The 12,194-nt window shown below is 33.9% G+C and overlaps 1 protein-coding gene and 1 long non-coding RNA gene across 3 annotated transcripts; one reads left to right on the forward strand and one right to left on the reverse strand.

Annotated features, from left to right (window-relative positions):
- Positions 1–6,246: 6,246 nt before the first annotated feature.
- LOC105121636 (beta-amylase 3, chloroplastic-like) lies at positions 6,247–9,939 on the forward strand. The gene is made up of 4 exons (XM_011020365.1): positions 6,247–6,904; positions 7,238–7,448; positions 8,590–8,700; positions 8,897–9,939. The coding sequence occupies exons 1-4, from the start codon at positions 6,375–6,377 to the stop codon at positions 9,686–9,688; spliced, it is 1,644 nt and encodes a 547-aa protein (XP_011018667.1). The 5' UTR covers positions 6,247–6,374; the 3' UTR covers positions 9,689–9,939.
- A 509-nt stretch (positions 9,940–10,448) lies between these two features.
- Positions 10,449–11,738, reverse strand: LOC105121635 (uncharacterized). Of its 2 annotated transcripts, none has more exons than XR_841583.1 (2): positions 11,458–11,738; positions 10,449–11,015 (listed from the first exon to the last, which is right to left on the reverse strand). It is a non-coding gene; the product is annotated as an uncharacterized LOC105121635 (long non-coding RNA). The 2 variants fall into 2 exon arrangements; XR_841582.1 differs by having other exon boundaries at positions 10,449–11,241.
- Between the last annotated feature and the right edge of the window lie 456 nt (positions 11,739–12,194).

Genomic DNA, 12,194 nt, shown 5'->3' on the forward strand with positions numbered 1-12,194 from the left:
ATTTTTCTAGCCAATAAAAATAGCATATACCGTGCATGCAATCATAAAATATCTAACTACACAGTAAATTTTATTTCATTGAGACATAAACCAATTAGAAGATATATACATATGATTTTTAGCGATAGTCACTTCTAAATCAAGTAATAAGGTTATGTCATATTGCTTCTTTGAACTGTGTAACATAACCTTGTTTTGTGAGCTAGACATATGTTTTAATGTCTGTTTGATCAAAGATTAATTTAATTTTTTTAATGGTTGTTTGAGTTAGATGTCTAGTTGTTCAGGCCGACCCAAACAACTAGGATTTCTAGCCTTTTTTTTTAACCTACCCATCATATCACATGTTTTAAAATTACCATTGTTTTTTTTTAAGATCTTGCATTATAACACCATTTCAGAAATAATTGTTGAAACAACACATTTTTATCTTGTTACGTTTTTAAAACATGACAAGGTCTAATTATTTAACTCAATTAGTCGACCAGTTACATCTGGTTGGATTAACTAGTCGATCGTTTTATAAAAACATATAATTTAATGAACTTTTTCTTACAAATATATTTTACGAGTCAACATATACATCTTTGTCCAACTTCTTATAAACTCAAAAATAGACTCCAATTAAAAACTTAAAAAGCTATTATTAACACTTCAGTTGTTCTCTATTTTTCAATGCTAATGATGTAATCGAGCTTGCAATAATGGGTAATTATGAGTAGTTAGGTATGAGTTTGTCATAATTAAATAAGGATCTATCTCAAATAAATTACATGAATAACCTAACAGATATATTTATGGACCAGTAGGACATATATAGTTTAAAAAGAGGTCTAGTTATGTCAAACCAGAATAACAGCTCAAAAGGAACATAATTTTTTATTCAATCATTGAATGTGCATAAATTTTTACAAGAGTTTCTGGAGTTATTTTCTCTATATTAGTCATTGCATTGCTACGCGAACTGTCAAATCTTTAAGTATCAAAAATCTCGTCAAGATCTTCTAATTTTAGCAGTCTTGTGATTTTTTTTGTTATTTTTTTAACCAATTGATTAGTTCTATTAAACATTACGAACCAGTCAACCGGTTAAGCCCAATAGTTGGAGTTTTACCTTGTCTCTATTTTGAAGCGCAACAAAATAAAAGTGTGTTATTTCACCAAAACATTTTGCTTCTATGTTAATTTGCTAACTGTTTTGATTTTATGTGCTAATTTTCCAATTTGTCATTGCATGTAGATACTTATTTTTTTTCACTACTACTTTTTTTCCTTTGAAATTCATATGGAAAGGAAATCTTCTTGTTGTTGAAAGGTTCTCTTCATGTTTTCTTTTTTATCCTTTAATAATTTCTTTGATATATTTTATTTTTAACAGCATATTTTACTTTAAACTGATTTTTTTCCTTATTCATATTTTTTCTGACAATCAGAAACTTTTTGAAGTTGGAAATAATGTTTGAAAAAGACAGATATATAAGCTATAAAAGAGGACTTTATTACAAAATATCAACAATTAAAATTCAAAAACCTCCATGATAGGAGAAGTTCTAAAGTATCTATGAAATATATTGTAGGAGTTCTTTCGAGATGATGTTTTTACTTCTGGTGGTGCAACCCACCGTCTACTAGGCAATACTACTAAAATTATGTATTATGAATAGTAGCAAAATTAAGCTTGACACAAACTTGATACATTGAGTCATTAGTAGCATAATAAAAACATAAAATGGCAAACACATTCAAATCCACGACCCTCATAAAAAATATAAGACTAATAAATCAGTATGGTAGCTGGGCATTGCCCTAACACGGGAAATGGATGGATCTCTCTTGTTTTCCCTCCTTTATCTTTTTACTTCTTTTTTTTTTTTTTAGAATTGCAGAACGATACCACTTTTAACTTGTTTAGAAAGACAGGCTAGACTTCCTACAAAAAACATAAGAAAAAAGGTTCCAGATATGCATTTGTGGTTATTGTCCTAGGATACAAGAGACAGATACAATAAGAATAAAAGAAACAAGATGGAATAAGAAATGAAGATAGAATAGTGTTTTGTAGTGAAGTATAAGGAAAAACAAGGGTAAAAGTATCATATTTAGTTAATGATGAAAAAGATGGGAAAAAAAATTATTTTACCATTAATATATATTATTGTCAAACTTATATGTTATTTTTTTAATATATTTTACATTGAGTGATAAAATTAATAAAGTATAATAACCCTATTTATAAAACCTGAGTTGGCTTGGCAAGTTGACTCGAGACATTGCCAACTTATGGCTTTGACCAAGTTTAAGAAAATATAAAGGGATGATTGGCCCAAAGTAATCCAATAAAAAAGCTAGAGTCGACTAGCAAACTGGAATAAAATCTAATAAAAACTCAAATAAAAAATCCATCAATTTTTGTTTTGCTGATACATCGACTTGAGACTTGATCAACCTATGCTCTAGACCAAGTTTAAGAAAAAATAGAGGAAGAATTGACTTGACCAAACCCAATAAAAAACAAGGGTCGACCAACAACTCAAGATAAAATCTTATCATAACTCAAGTAAAAAAAAAACCATTGATTTTTTTAAAAAAATAGTCAAAATAACATCATTTTAATCATTTAAAAAAATATCAATTCAAGGTGAACCTCTCTACCCTTAATCCAGATCAAATTTTAAAACTATAATAATAATAATTTTTATTTTTACATGTCTTAAATAATTTTGAAATTAAAATTTTTTTACAAGGATAATTATTGAACAATAAAAACAATAAATATTGTTTCTTAACTATATATTTTGGAAGTATAGAAATTCACTCTAAAATAAATTTATTTTTATATCTATGTCTTTTCAACTAAATAAATTTTTATTTATACTTTCTTTTTTTAACATTTTTTGGAATAATAATAATAATAATAAAATGTTACCTTACAAGCGGCAATCGAAGCCAAAACTAGATTCCTATCAAGGCCAAAAGTCGTATATGCTTTACAAACCAACAAGCTAACCACGACTCTGTATTTGTGCTTGAAGGGGAGTTTGACCGTGTAAATGAAGAAGATACGGGACCAGATCCCAAAACCAAGTTATAGCGTCCACCACAGAAATATCTGTGTTTTCTGGACACAACTTAAACGCGGCTCAAGTCATTGTCCACCAGCCCAGTTTTGGAGGACTTATTATTAGTTAGAGAAGGTCCTCATGTTTGCTATATTCACACTTGGTCATGCTTCGACGCGCCGTAGCAGTCAGCAACTGCTCTTTTCATTGATCCCGAAAACAAATTAAAAGGGTGAGTTAAGTCTCTTAAAACAGGCTGATATATTACTTGGAACAGGCTGATATATTACTTGCACTGCAAGGCATTGCCACTTAACAAGGCTGCCAGGCGTTTTCAATGGTAACGTTCAAGCAATGGAGATTAGAGAACCACGTCAAGCAAAGAAAGAAGAGCGTGTGAGCTTTAAACTTTTGCGGGGGGACCCTTGAACCGATTGGCAGGCAAGACGACAATAGTACCTTCAATGCGCCAGCGTGAAAAAAGTGTTAGCAAATGGGGTCTTTTCCTCCCGTCCAAATTCAGTCTCAATCCATCTCCAAAGAAGAATATAAGAAGATCCTTCCTGTTATTCTGTAGATGATGTTTGAAACTTGATTCTCCATGAGATAAAAGTGAGGTACCGACACTGTCAAATAAAGTTAATCGCAGCTATCTCACGGATCTGTGGACTTTGAAGTGAAATCAAATTTACCCTGAAGTAAAGCAAGGAGCTGCCCGGGACCGGAGTTTCTGCCTGGAAAATAAATTCCCACCTTTTTTTTATAGCAAAATTCAACGGATGTGAATTAGAGCCTCGTCGTGACGGCAGGCATATCATTGGGAGGGACTGCAGCTGAAGTTATGCTTAACCCAGAAGCAGAACTGAGCTATTCCCTTAGATGATTGTCACAAAATTACAAACTTCTGGGTGCAATGTTTTCTCAGTAGTCAAGACCTGAAACCTCTATACAATGTGAAACTTCGTTGGTATTATCAATTTGTGCCCTAAAACTGCAGATATGTTTTGTACTTGGAGGGCCACGCCTTCATGTTTGATTTTCACCACATGGCTAACTCCTGCTTACACATGTTCCTGTTCCGCCTCTTTCATTCTCCCTTCCCTTTACAATTTTTTCTCCCGTTCTGTTAAGTCTTCTCATTCACAAGTCCCGTTGGTGTGTGACGCGTGAGAAAGTGAGTCAGAGAGATAGGGGAAGAGATAAGTCCTCACTTCCTCCACGAAATTGTAATGATGGCTAACCACTCAGGCAGCATACAGCTAAGCTCAAAAGACCTTGCTTCAATAAATACCAAAATATCCACATCGAGTGTGAGAGATTCGTGATTATCTTCTCTATTAACGAGGACCCACTGGGTTCACTATCTATCACAAATTGTACGCTTCTTCTACGCCAATACTGAATTATCGTTTCAGAAATTGCTCCAGTGACCAATGCTAAACAGGAAAATTACATAACATATTCTGTTGTATATGTGCAGGCATCATCATCATCATCATCATCAAATGGGAAGAAAAGTTGTAAAACTTTGAAAAAAAAAAGAGAGGAAAAAAAAAAAAGAGCAAAGGCAATTATGAATGGTTTAGTATGCGTGTGCTTGTGTAATTTCAAAAATACACTTCTCTTCAGAAATGCAACACAGGCATTGGTTGCTCTGCAAAGCTATCACATGACACCAGTACTCACAACGGTCAAGACAGAAAAAGCAAGCAATCACTATATACATAATGAGAGAGAGCTTGCCATTCATCATTTTTATATATAGCGATAAATGCAGCAGCAAACTTATGACACCATAAACTGCAAGATTATGTAGTGAAGAGATCAAAAAAGGTATACCAGTACAGAGAAATAAGATAGATACAATCAATACATCAAATCTAGATAAAACCTTCCATCACACATGAAATACGTATGTCTTTATACTTTATAGATCACAGATTAAGTTGTATAAAGTACAGGTATTGCCGGTATTAAATTTTAAATCTTGATTTATTTCTCTATGCTTTATTTCTCTATGCTGTGTATAGAACTCCATCCAATACCAAGCATTGATAATTTGAAACGCACATGAAGAGAGGAAAACACCCTAGGTATTCTCCATGAATATTGCATCTAAAGGTGTTCATATTTCTCAACACACTAGCAAAAATGTGGAATAACGTTATGCAAGATAAAGGCGAGTTCAATCTAATTGATGAAGACTTGCATGGCAGTGGAGGTTCACAATTCCAATGGAGAATAGTTAATTCAAAGAAACAGCCAAGCTTTGAATAGTTGAAGCATGCAGATACAGAATTCCAAGAATAATGAAAAAGGAGACTTATTACAGCCACATGTTTTCCTAATCAAAAGGAACCTCCAGTCTCTTATCTGAATCTGTGCAAAACTAAGAAGGAAAAAAAAAATCAAGATTTTACCTGCCACAGAAAATCAAATTAAGTAGGAATGAAGATAAAGCCAAATGGATGCATACTTATTTTGTGGGGTAAGCTAGATAGTGGCAAAAGAAACCCGCCCATTGTTCACCAATCCCAGAGATTTGATATGATAAGCATGATAATAGCCAAACTGAAAAGGGAAAATAAAACCCTTCTATCAGCAATAGTGGCTAATGCCTGATCATATGGTGCAATCTTCACTAGCTTGTCTAATATCATAAAAAGTTTTTGTAGTCCATGAACTTGTTACCATGTGCATCAGTTAGAAATTGGAAGGCAAGTGCTGAACAAGAAAAAACAATAAACCCAATAGTTTCAAAATAGAGTTTAGAGCAATCTTCTGCAATTTACAGCCATTTGACTTAACAAACCATGGATAATTAACTGATTAATAAACCTTCAAGTAGGAAGGCAATAAAAAAGACAATAGGCAAAATATTAGATGCATCATTCAAGATATTCCAATTGCCTGTTATCAAGTAAAGAGCTAATATTTATCTCACAGCTCCCATGTGGGAAAGATCGTGCATAAAAATAAGTTTTGAACAATAAGATGCCAATTATACCCTTGAGTCAGCATCCGACAATCAAGATTAATTCAATGGATGGAAAATAAAAACTGGAACTTTTTTCTCCTAGCATAACATAAAGGAAAAAGGTGCAGCCACATATGGTGAAAATGACATTGAAAAGGTGGCAGAGTAGTTTTCATTGTTTGCACTTTTTCTCTTTAGAGTAGTGCCCACCAAAATTTTATCCTTGAAAAACCTGAACCTGAGTTTCTCTAATAAATGAACACAAGGCACATTCATTCATTCATTCATTCCTCCATTTCTTCTCTCCCTCTTCTGTTCTTAAGACACCAAAAAGAAAAATGACTTCAGCAATGCGATCTTCAACTTCCTTTATCAGTCTAAAAGACACCAGAAGCCCTAAAACTCCTGATGATTTTTCTGGCACAATTTGCTTTGCGCATATCAAGCCATCATGCCGTCTTCAGGCAAAGAATTCAATGCAAGAAGCACAGCTCTCACACGATGAAATCTTGATGACAGATGGAAGGAAAAGCAATAAAGGGGGCGAACTACATGCAATATCAGGTCCTCGTAGTAGCAATGACTCTAAAGTGCCTGTGTTTGTGATGCTGCCACTTGACACAATAACAATAGGGGGGAACTTGAACAAGCCAAGAGCAATGAATGCTAGCTTGATGGCCTTGAGAAGTGCAGGAGTCGAAGGAGTAATGGTGGATGCTTGGTGGGGATTGGTGGAGAAAGATGGGCCTTTAAAATACAACTGGGAAGGGTATGCAGAGCTTGTGAAGATGGTGCAAAAGCATGGCCTGAAGCTTCAAGTAGTCATGTCCTTTCATCAGTGTGGAGGAAATGTTGGAGATTCTTGCAGGTACTAAAAAGCCTTTACTTTTATGTTTGGAGGAGGGTTTTGGGTGAAAGTCACAAATAAGCAATGAATTTTAGTTTTGATATATTTTTCTCTTTTCAGATTTAAGATTAAGAGATGAATTCGTCAAATAATAATATTATTCAGATTCCTTAAGAGCCTATTAAAGACCTTTTCAGACTTGGCCACTTAAAGTGCCATGCAGTGATTTTTTTTCTTTGTTAAGTACTAATTTCTTTTGATAAGCCTGACTAATATTCTTTAGTTAACTCTATTTTAAACTAGGCAAAAGACAAGTTAAATAATGACTAATCCCTTCTTTCTCTTCAATTTTAGCATTCCCCTGCCTCCATGGGTGCTTGAAGAGATCAGCAAAAACCCTGATCTTGTCTACACAGACAGATCAGGAAGAAGGAATCCTGAGTACATTTCCTTGGGCTGTGACTCATTACCATTGCTAAGAGGAAGAACACCCATACAGGTCTACAGTGATTACATGAGGAGCTTCCGCAAGAGATTCAAAGATTACCTAGGAGATGTTATTATGGTGAGCTTCTAGACATCACACCTTTTGGTGCTATTTTTTGGGCGTAGAGATGAAATTTGGGTAAATTAGACGCATAGAAAATCACCAATTTACTTCACAAAATGACAACATATAACAAACTTGAAGCTCATACCATGTAGACATTCACACTCATGTAGACACATCATAGAACATGCTCATACCAATCAAATCACTGTTATTAGTTTTATGGCTATAAGAATTTTGAAAAGAGCATCAAAAGAATGCTAGCATGGAAATCCCTCATGGATCAAACACATGCATAAATACAAACATTTAAAAAGAAGAAGGGATGTCACATAGTTTTGTACAGCAAGTCCATCAATCACCACCATTTCATATGGATTGGAAATAACAATAAATCATTCTGAATGTCTAATTCATGTCATATCAAGGTAGTAGATTAGAGAGATCTCGATAAGTGTGCATAGTTTTAACTACAAGGGAAGCAACCAAATAACAGAAATGAAAAATATAAAGTGAGAGTTAACGTTGGTCATTAGAAATCAAATATCTATGGAAGAGGAAGAAAATAAGGTATTTTATTGTCTTATGTAAGTATTTTTAGCAACCAAAAAAATTTAGAAACAAAAGGAAAATAATTAAATGTGAGCATTTAAATTATTAGGTGAAGTTAAAAATAAATTTTTCTATTTTTGCATAATCTCTCAATTAAAAACCTACTAAGCTTGAAACACGGTTTAAGCACAAGTTCATCATAATTAGTTTGCAAGCATCAATTCCTTTGAGCTCATCATTGGTACTAAATATAAGCTTAGGGAACAAACTTTCTTTATGTTTTTTCACTTTTCACTGAATTAAAGTTGCAGCAATATATATATTCCAGTGGTAGAACCATCATCATCCATGCAAGATTATAGGTTCCACTTGGTTCTATTTGACCAAGACTGTCAGAGGGGAACTGAAATAAAAAGGATCTACAAGACGAGAGAGAGAAGAAAATAAATAACTCAGTTGTATGCTATAAAAAATTAGAGCCTCACGGGATAGAAGGGAACACACAACCATTTCGAGAAAAGAAATCATGAGTAACCCCCTTGTTATCTACAAGTAGAGATATTACAGCCTGAAGATTTAGAAACTGATTCAGCTTTTATTGCAGGAAATTCAAGTGGGGATGGGTCCATGTGGAGAGCTGAGATACCCAGCTTATCCAGAAACCAATGGCACATGGAGGTTTCCTGGAATTGGAGAATTCCAATGCTATGACAAGGTAAATTTGGTTACATCCTAAACTGCAATTTTTTTAGCATGCTAGTCAGCCAATTTGAGCAATCCAGAGATTGAGTGCCCCATCAATTGATAACACATGTATCTTATGGAATCAAATTATCAGAATAAACCAGATAGCATGTCATTTATCAAGTATGGAAAGTTTAACTCTTAAAAACAACTTTTATGTTGAACAGTACATGAGAGCTTCACTGGAAGCATCAGCTGAAGCACTTGGAAAGAAAGACTGGGGACGAGGAGGACCCCATGATTCCGGCCAGTATAATCATTTTCCTGAAGAAACTGGATTTTTCCGCAGGGATGGAACATGGAATACTGAATATGGACAGTTCTTCTTAGAATGGTACTCAGGGAAGCTACTAGAGCATGGCGAAAAAATCCTAGCAGCTGCAGAAGGCATATTTCGAGGAACTGGAGCACAACTATCGGGAAAGGTAGCAGGAATTCATTGGCATTACAGAACAAGATCTCATGCAGCTGAACTAACTGCAGGATACTATAATACTAGACATCATGATGGGTACCTACCAATAGCACGGATGTTCAGTAAACATGGGGTTGTATTCAATTTCACCTGCATGGAAATGCGAGATGGAGAACAGCCAGAACATGCAAATTGTTCTCCACAAGGATTAGTGCGGCAAGTGAAGATGGCTACGAGGACTGCTGGAACTGAACTTGCTGGGGAGAATGCATTGGAGAGGTATGATGCAGGTGCATATTCACAAGTTATGGCAACAAGTAGATCAGAATCTGGCAATGGATTGACTGCATTTACATATCTAAGAATGAATAAGAAGTTGTTTGAAGGGGACAACTGGCGGCAATTAGTGGAGTTTGTTAAGAGCATGTCAGAAGGTGGTCGGAAGGAAAAACTATCGGAGTGTGACACCCATGGAACTAACCTTTACATTGGCTTTATCAAAGACAAGAGTGTTCAGAAAACTAAGGAAGCTGCTCTAGCATAAAACAAAGACATGTGCACGTTCATGTAAGACACTGAATAGCTCATTGAATCATAGGTAGAAAAGAAAGTAGAGTAGAGCAAACGTATCTTACATGTACACCATACTTTCGGCATCACCTGCCAAACTCTTGAGATGGTTATATAAAAGAATCAAAATCTGTATTTAGATCTCCATGCCACTAATGGAGAATAATTCTTTTAAGCTAATGTTTTGTCAACCAAGATTATGGACAGCTAAAAGATGACTCGTCATTTAGGGTGACCCGTACTTTCTAAGATCAGTCAATCTCATTCATCACACCATCAAGTCAACAGATTTCTTTCTCTTGACATTTGCTTAAATAAATACATTTTAAAATTCAATTGTGATCTTATTCATCTCCCGAAGCAGTACAATCCTTTCAGGTTACATGAAAAATATGCTTCAAATTATTTAGAAGAGATTCATAAAGCTCGGCTTTTCAATTCCTGCAATTTTCAAGAACACATATGCAGTGCCTAACACCAAGATGGAACTTATCTCAAGCAGTTGCTGAGACCTTGAACATTATAAAATAACTCAAAGAGGAGAGTGTCAGGCTATTAGTTACTATGTGTCCATTGTATTACAGGGAAAAAGAATTGCAGCTGAACAGCAACCTTTTTCTATAATCATATGGGAAGAATTGTCTTGTATTAAAAACTATGTAAGTTTGTTGAGTTTCCCATGCTGCCATATCAAATAATTTATAAAGACTAGATGAAACCATACTTCCTAAGAGATCAACATTGCAGAGATTAATCATAAGCTCCCAGGTCTCAGTTTTGGTAAACTACTGTGTACATTAAACTTGTTCCTAATTTTATATACTATAATGTTCCATATCGTTACTCGGATCTACCTTTCTTCTCTTTTCTTCTGTTGAAAAAGAAGCCTATTCTAAAGCTATCAAGGGAGTGCCATCCCATTTACAGAGAACAAAACTTAGATAAAAAATAATTAGTTAATAAACTCTGTAGCATAAATTACACTTGCAAAGAGTTTCCCCGTGTGCCAGAATTTAAATTTGTGACTGAATTATCTATAAGAAGGCGAAGACTCTTTTCCATTGCACACCCAGTTTTGTCGCATTCCTTAGTAACAAAATTATAGCTTGTGGACTACAAGTTCATAACTTCCATTTTCCTCCTACAGACACCTCCACCAAGCCAAGCATTCAACTCAACATCCCCAAAGCCTGAAGTGCTCCAATTTCCAAACAGCGGCAACAGTGAAACAACAAGGGATTGAGAGATTCAGATGCACCCTCAGAGAAATTGTACCACTTCACCACCACCTTTTCCGTTTTCTGTAGGATTACTAACAGTCAGAATCGTATGCAAGCCAACTCCCATACAAAAAGAAAAGAATGACAGAAGACAGTGTAAAGAAAGGGCTTTGATCTTCCGAATAGATCCTGAAGGAAATCCCTCGTCTCTCAATACAAGATTCTTCCACAAAGCTGTGTGAAGAGATTTTTAGTCAAAGTTGTCATTCCAAGATAGTCCCCATGTCATCTCATCCTCATCTTCCACCTTCAACTCGCATCATAAGTAAGTTAAAAAAAAATGGAGAATTAGGACTCTAGAAGGGTATTCTGACGCCAAGTTTCATACCAAAAAAGATAGAACCCTCTATACATGAAAAATTCACAACAACAGCAGCAGCAGCAGCAATATTACACAACGTACAATTAAAGAAAGAAAGAAACAAACAACAAATTAGGTAAGACGGGAAACAATTTAACGCACTGTTACACAGAAGATGAGGAAGCAAGTAGAAATCCCAACGTGGTAGCAGTACCGATTAGGATTTCCGCAGAGAAGATCTTCAATTAAGTCTCCAGGCACTTTCCGAGCTGATAAATTTTAAAAAGATTAAAAAAAAATTGAGGAGAAATTGTTTGGAATTGGTTACCAGAAGGGAACGGCAGAGAAAACACCTGTTGTGGGCTACTGTTTGAATTAAAGTGAACTATTTTCCCATTTTCCTTCTCCAGTTATGCTTTGAGATTTTCCTTATTAAAAAAAAAATACAATTAAGACCTGTTTTCTCGTTGAAAAATAATTTTTTAAAAATAAATTTTAAAAAAATAAATTATGTTTTAATGTTTAATAATATAATAAAAAATAAATTAAAAAATATTTTTTAATGGTTATGTTATGAATAATAAGCTGAAAAATAATTTATTAATAATTTATTTTTTAAACATTTATTAAAATAATAAGAAAAAAAATTTATAAATTAAATAGTTGAATGAAAATGAAATTAAAAAATATATAATTTCATAAATTATTTTAAATAAAATAAATAATAATCAAAATAATAGAAATTAAATCTAAAATATTTTAAAAAATAAAAGATGAAGAAATTAAAATAATAATATTTAACATTTCATAAATTATTTTAAATAAAATAAGTAATAATAAAAAGAATGAGGATAAAATTTGATATATAAAAAATTTCAATAAAAAAAATAAAAAAAAAA

The sequence above is a fragment of the Populus euphratica genome, unplaced genomic scaffold, assembly GCF_000495115.2.
Source record: "Populus euphratica unplaced genomic scaffold, PopEup_1.0 scaffold25.1, whole genome shotgun sequence".
Taxonomy (NCBI): Eukaryota; Viridiplantae; Streptophyta; class Magnoliopsida; order Malpighiales; family Salicaceae; genus Populus; species Populus euphratica.

Coding starts and splice junctions, on each gene's coding strand:
- LOC105121636 (XM_011020365.1), top strand. CDS start 6,375: ATGACTTCAGCAATGCGATCTTCAACTTCCTTTATCAGTCTAAAAGAC. Junction 6,905..7,237: donor AATGTTGGAGATTCTTGCAG/GTACTAAAAAGC, acceptor CTTCAATTTTAG/CATTCCCCTGCCTCCATGGG. Junction 8,701..8,896: donor AATTCCAATGCTATGACAAG/GTAAATTTGGTT, acceptor TATGTTGAACAG/TACATGAGAGCTTCACTGGA.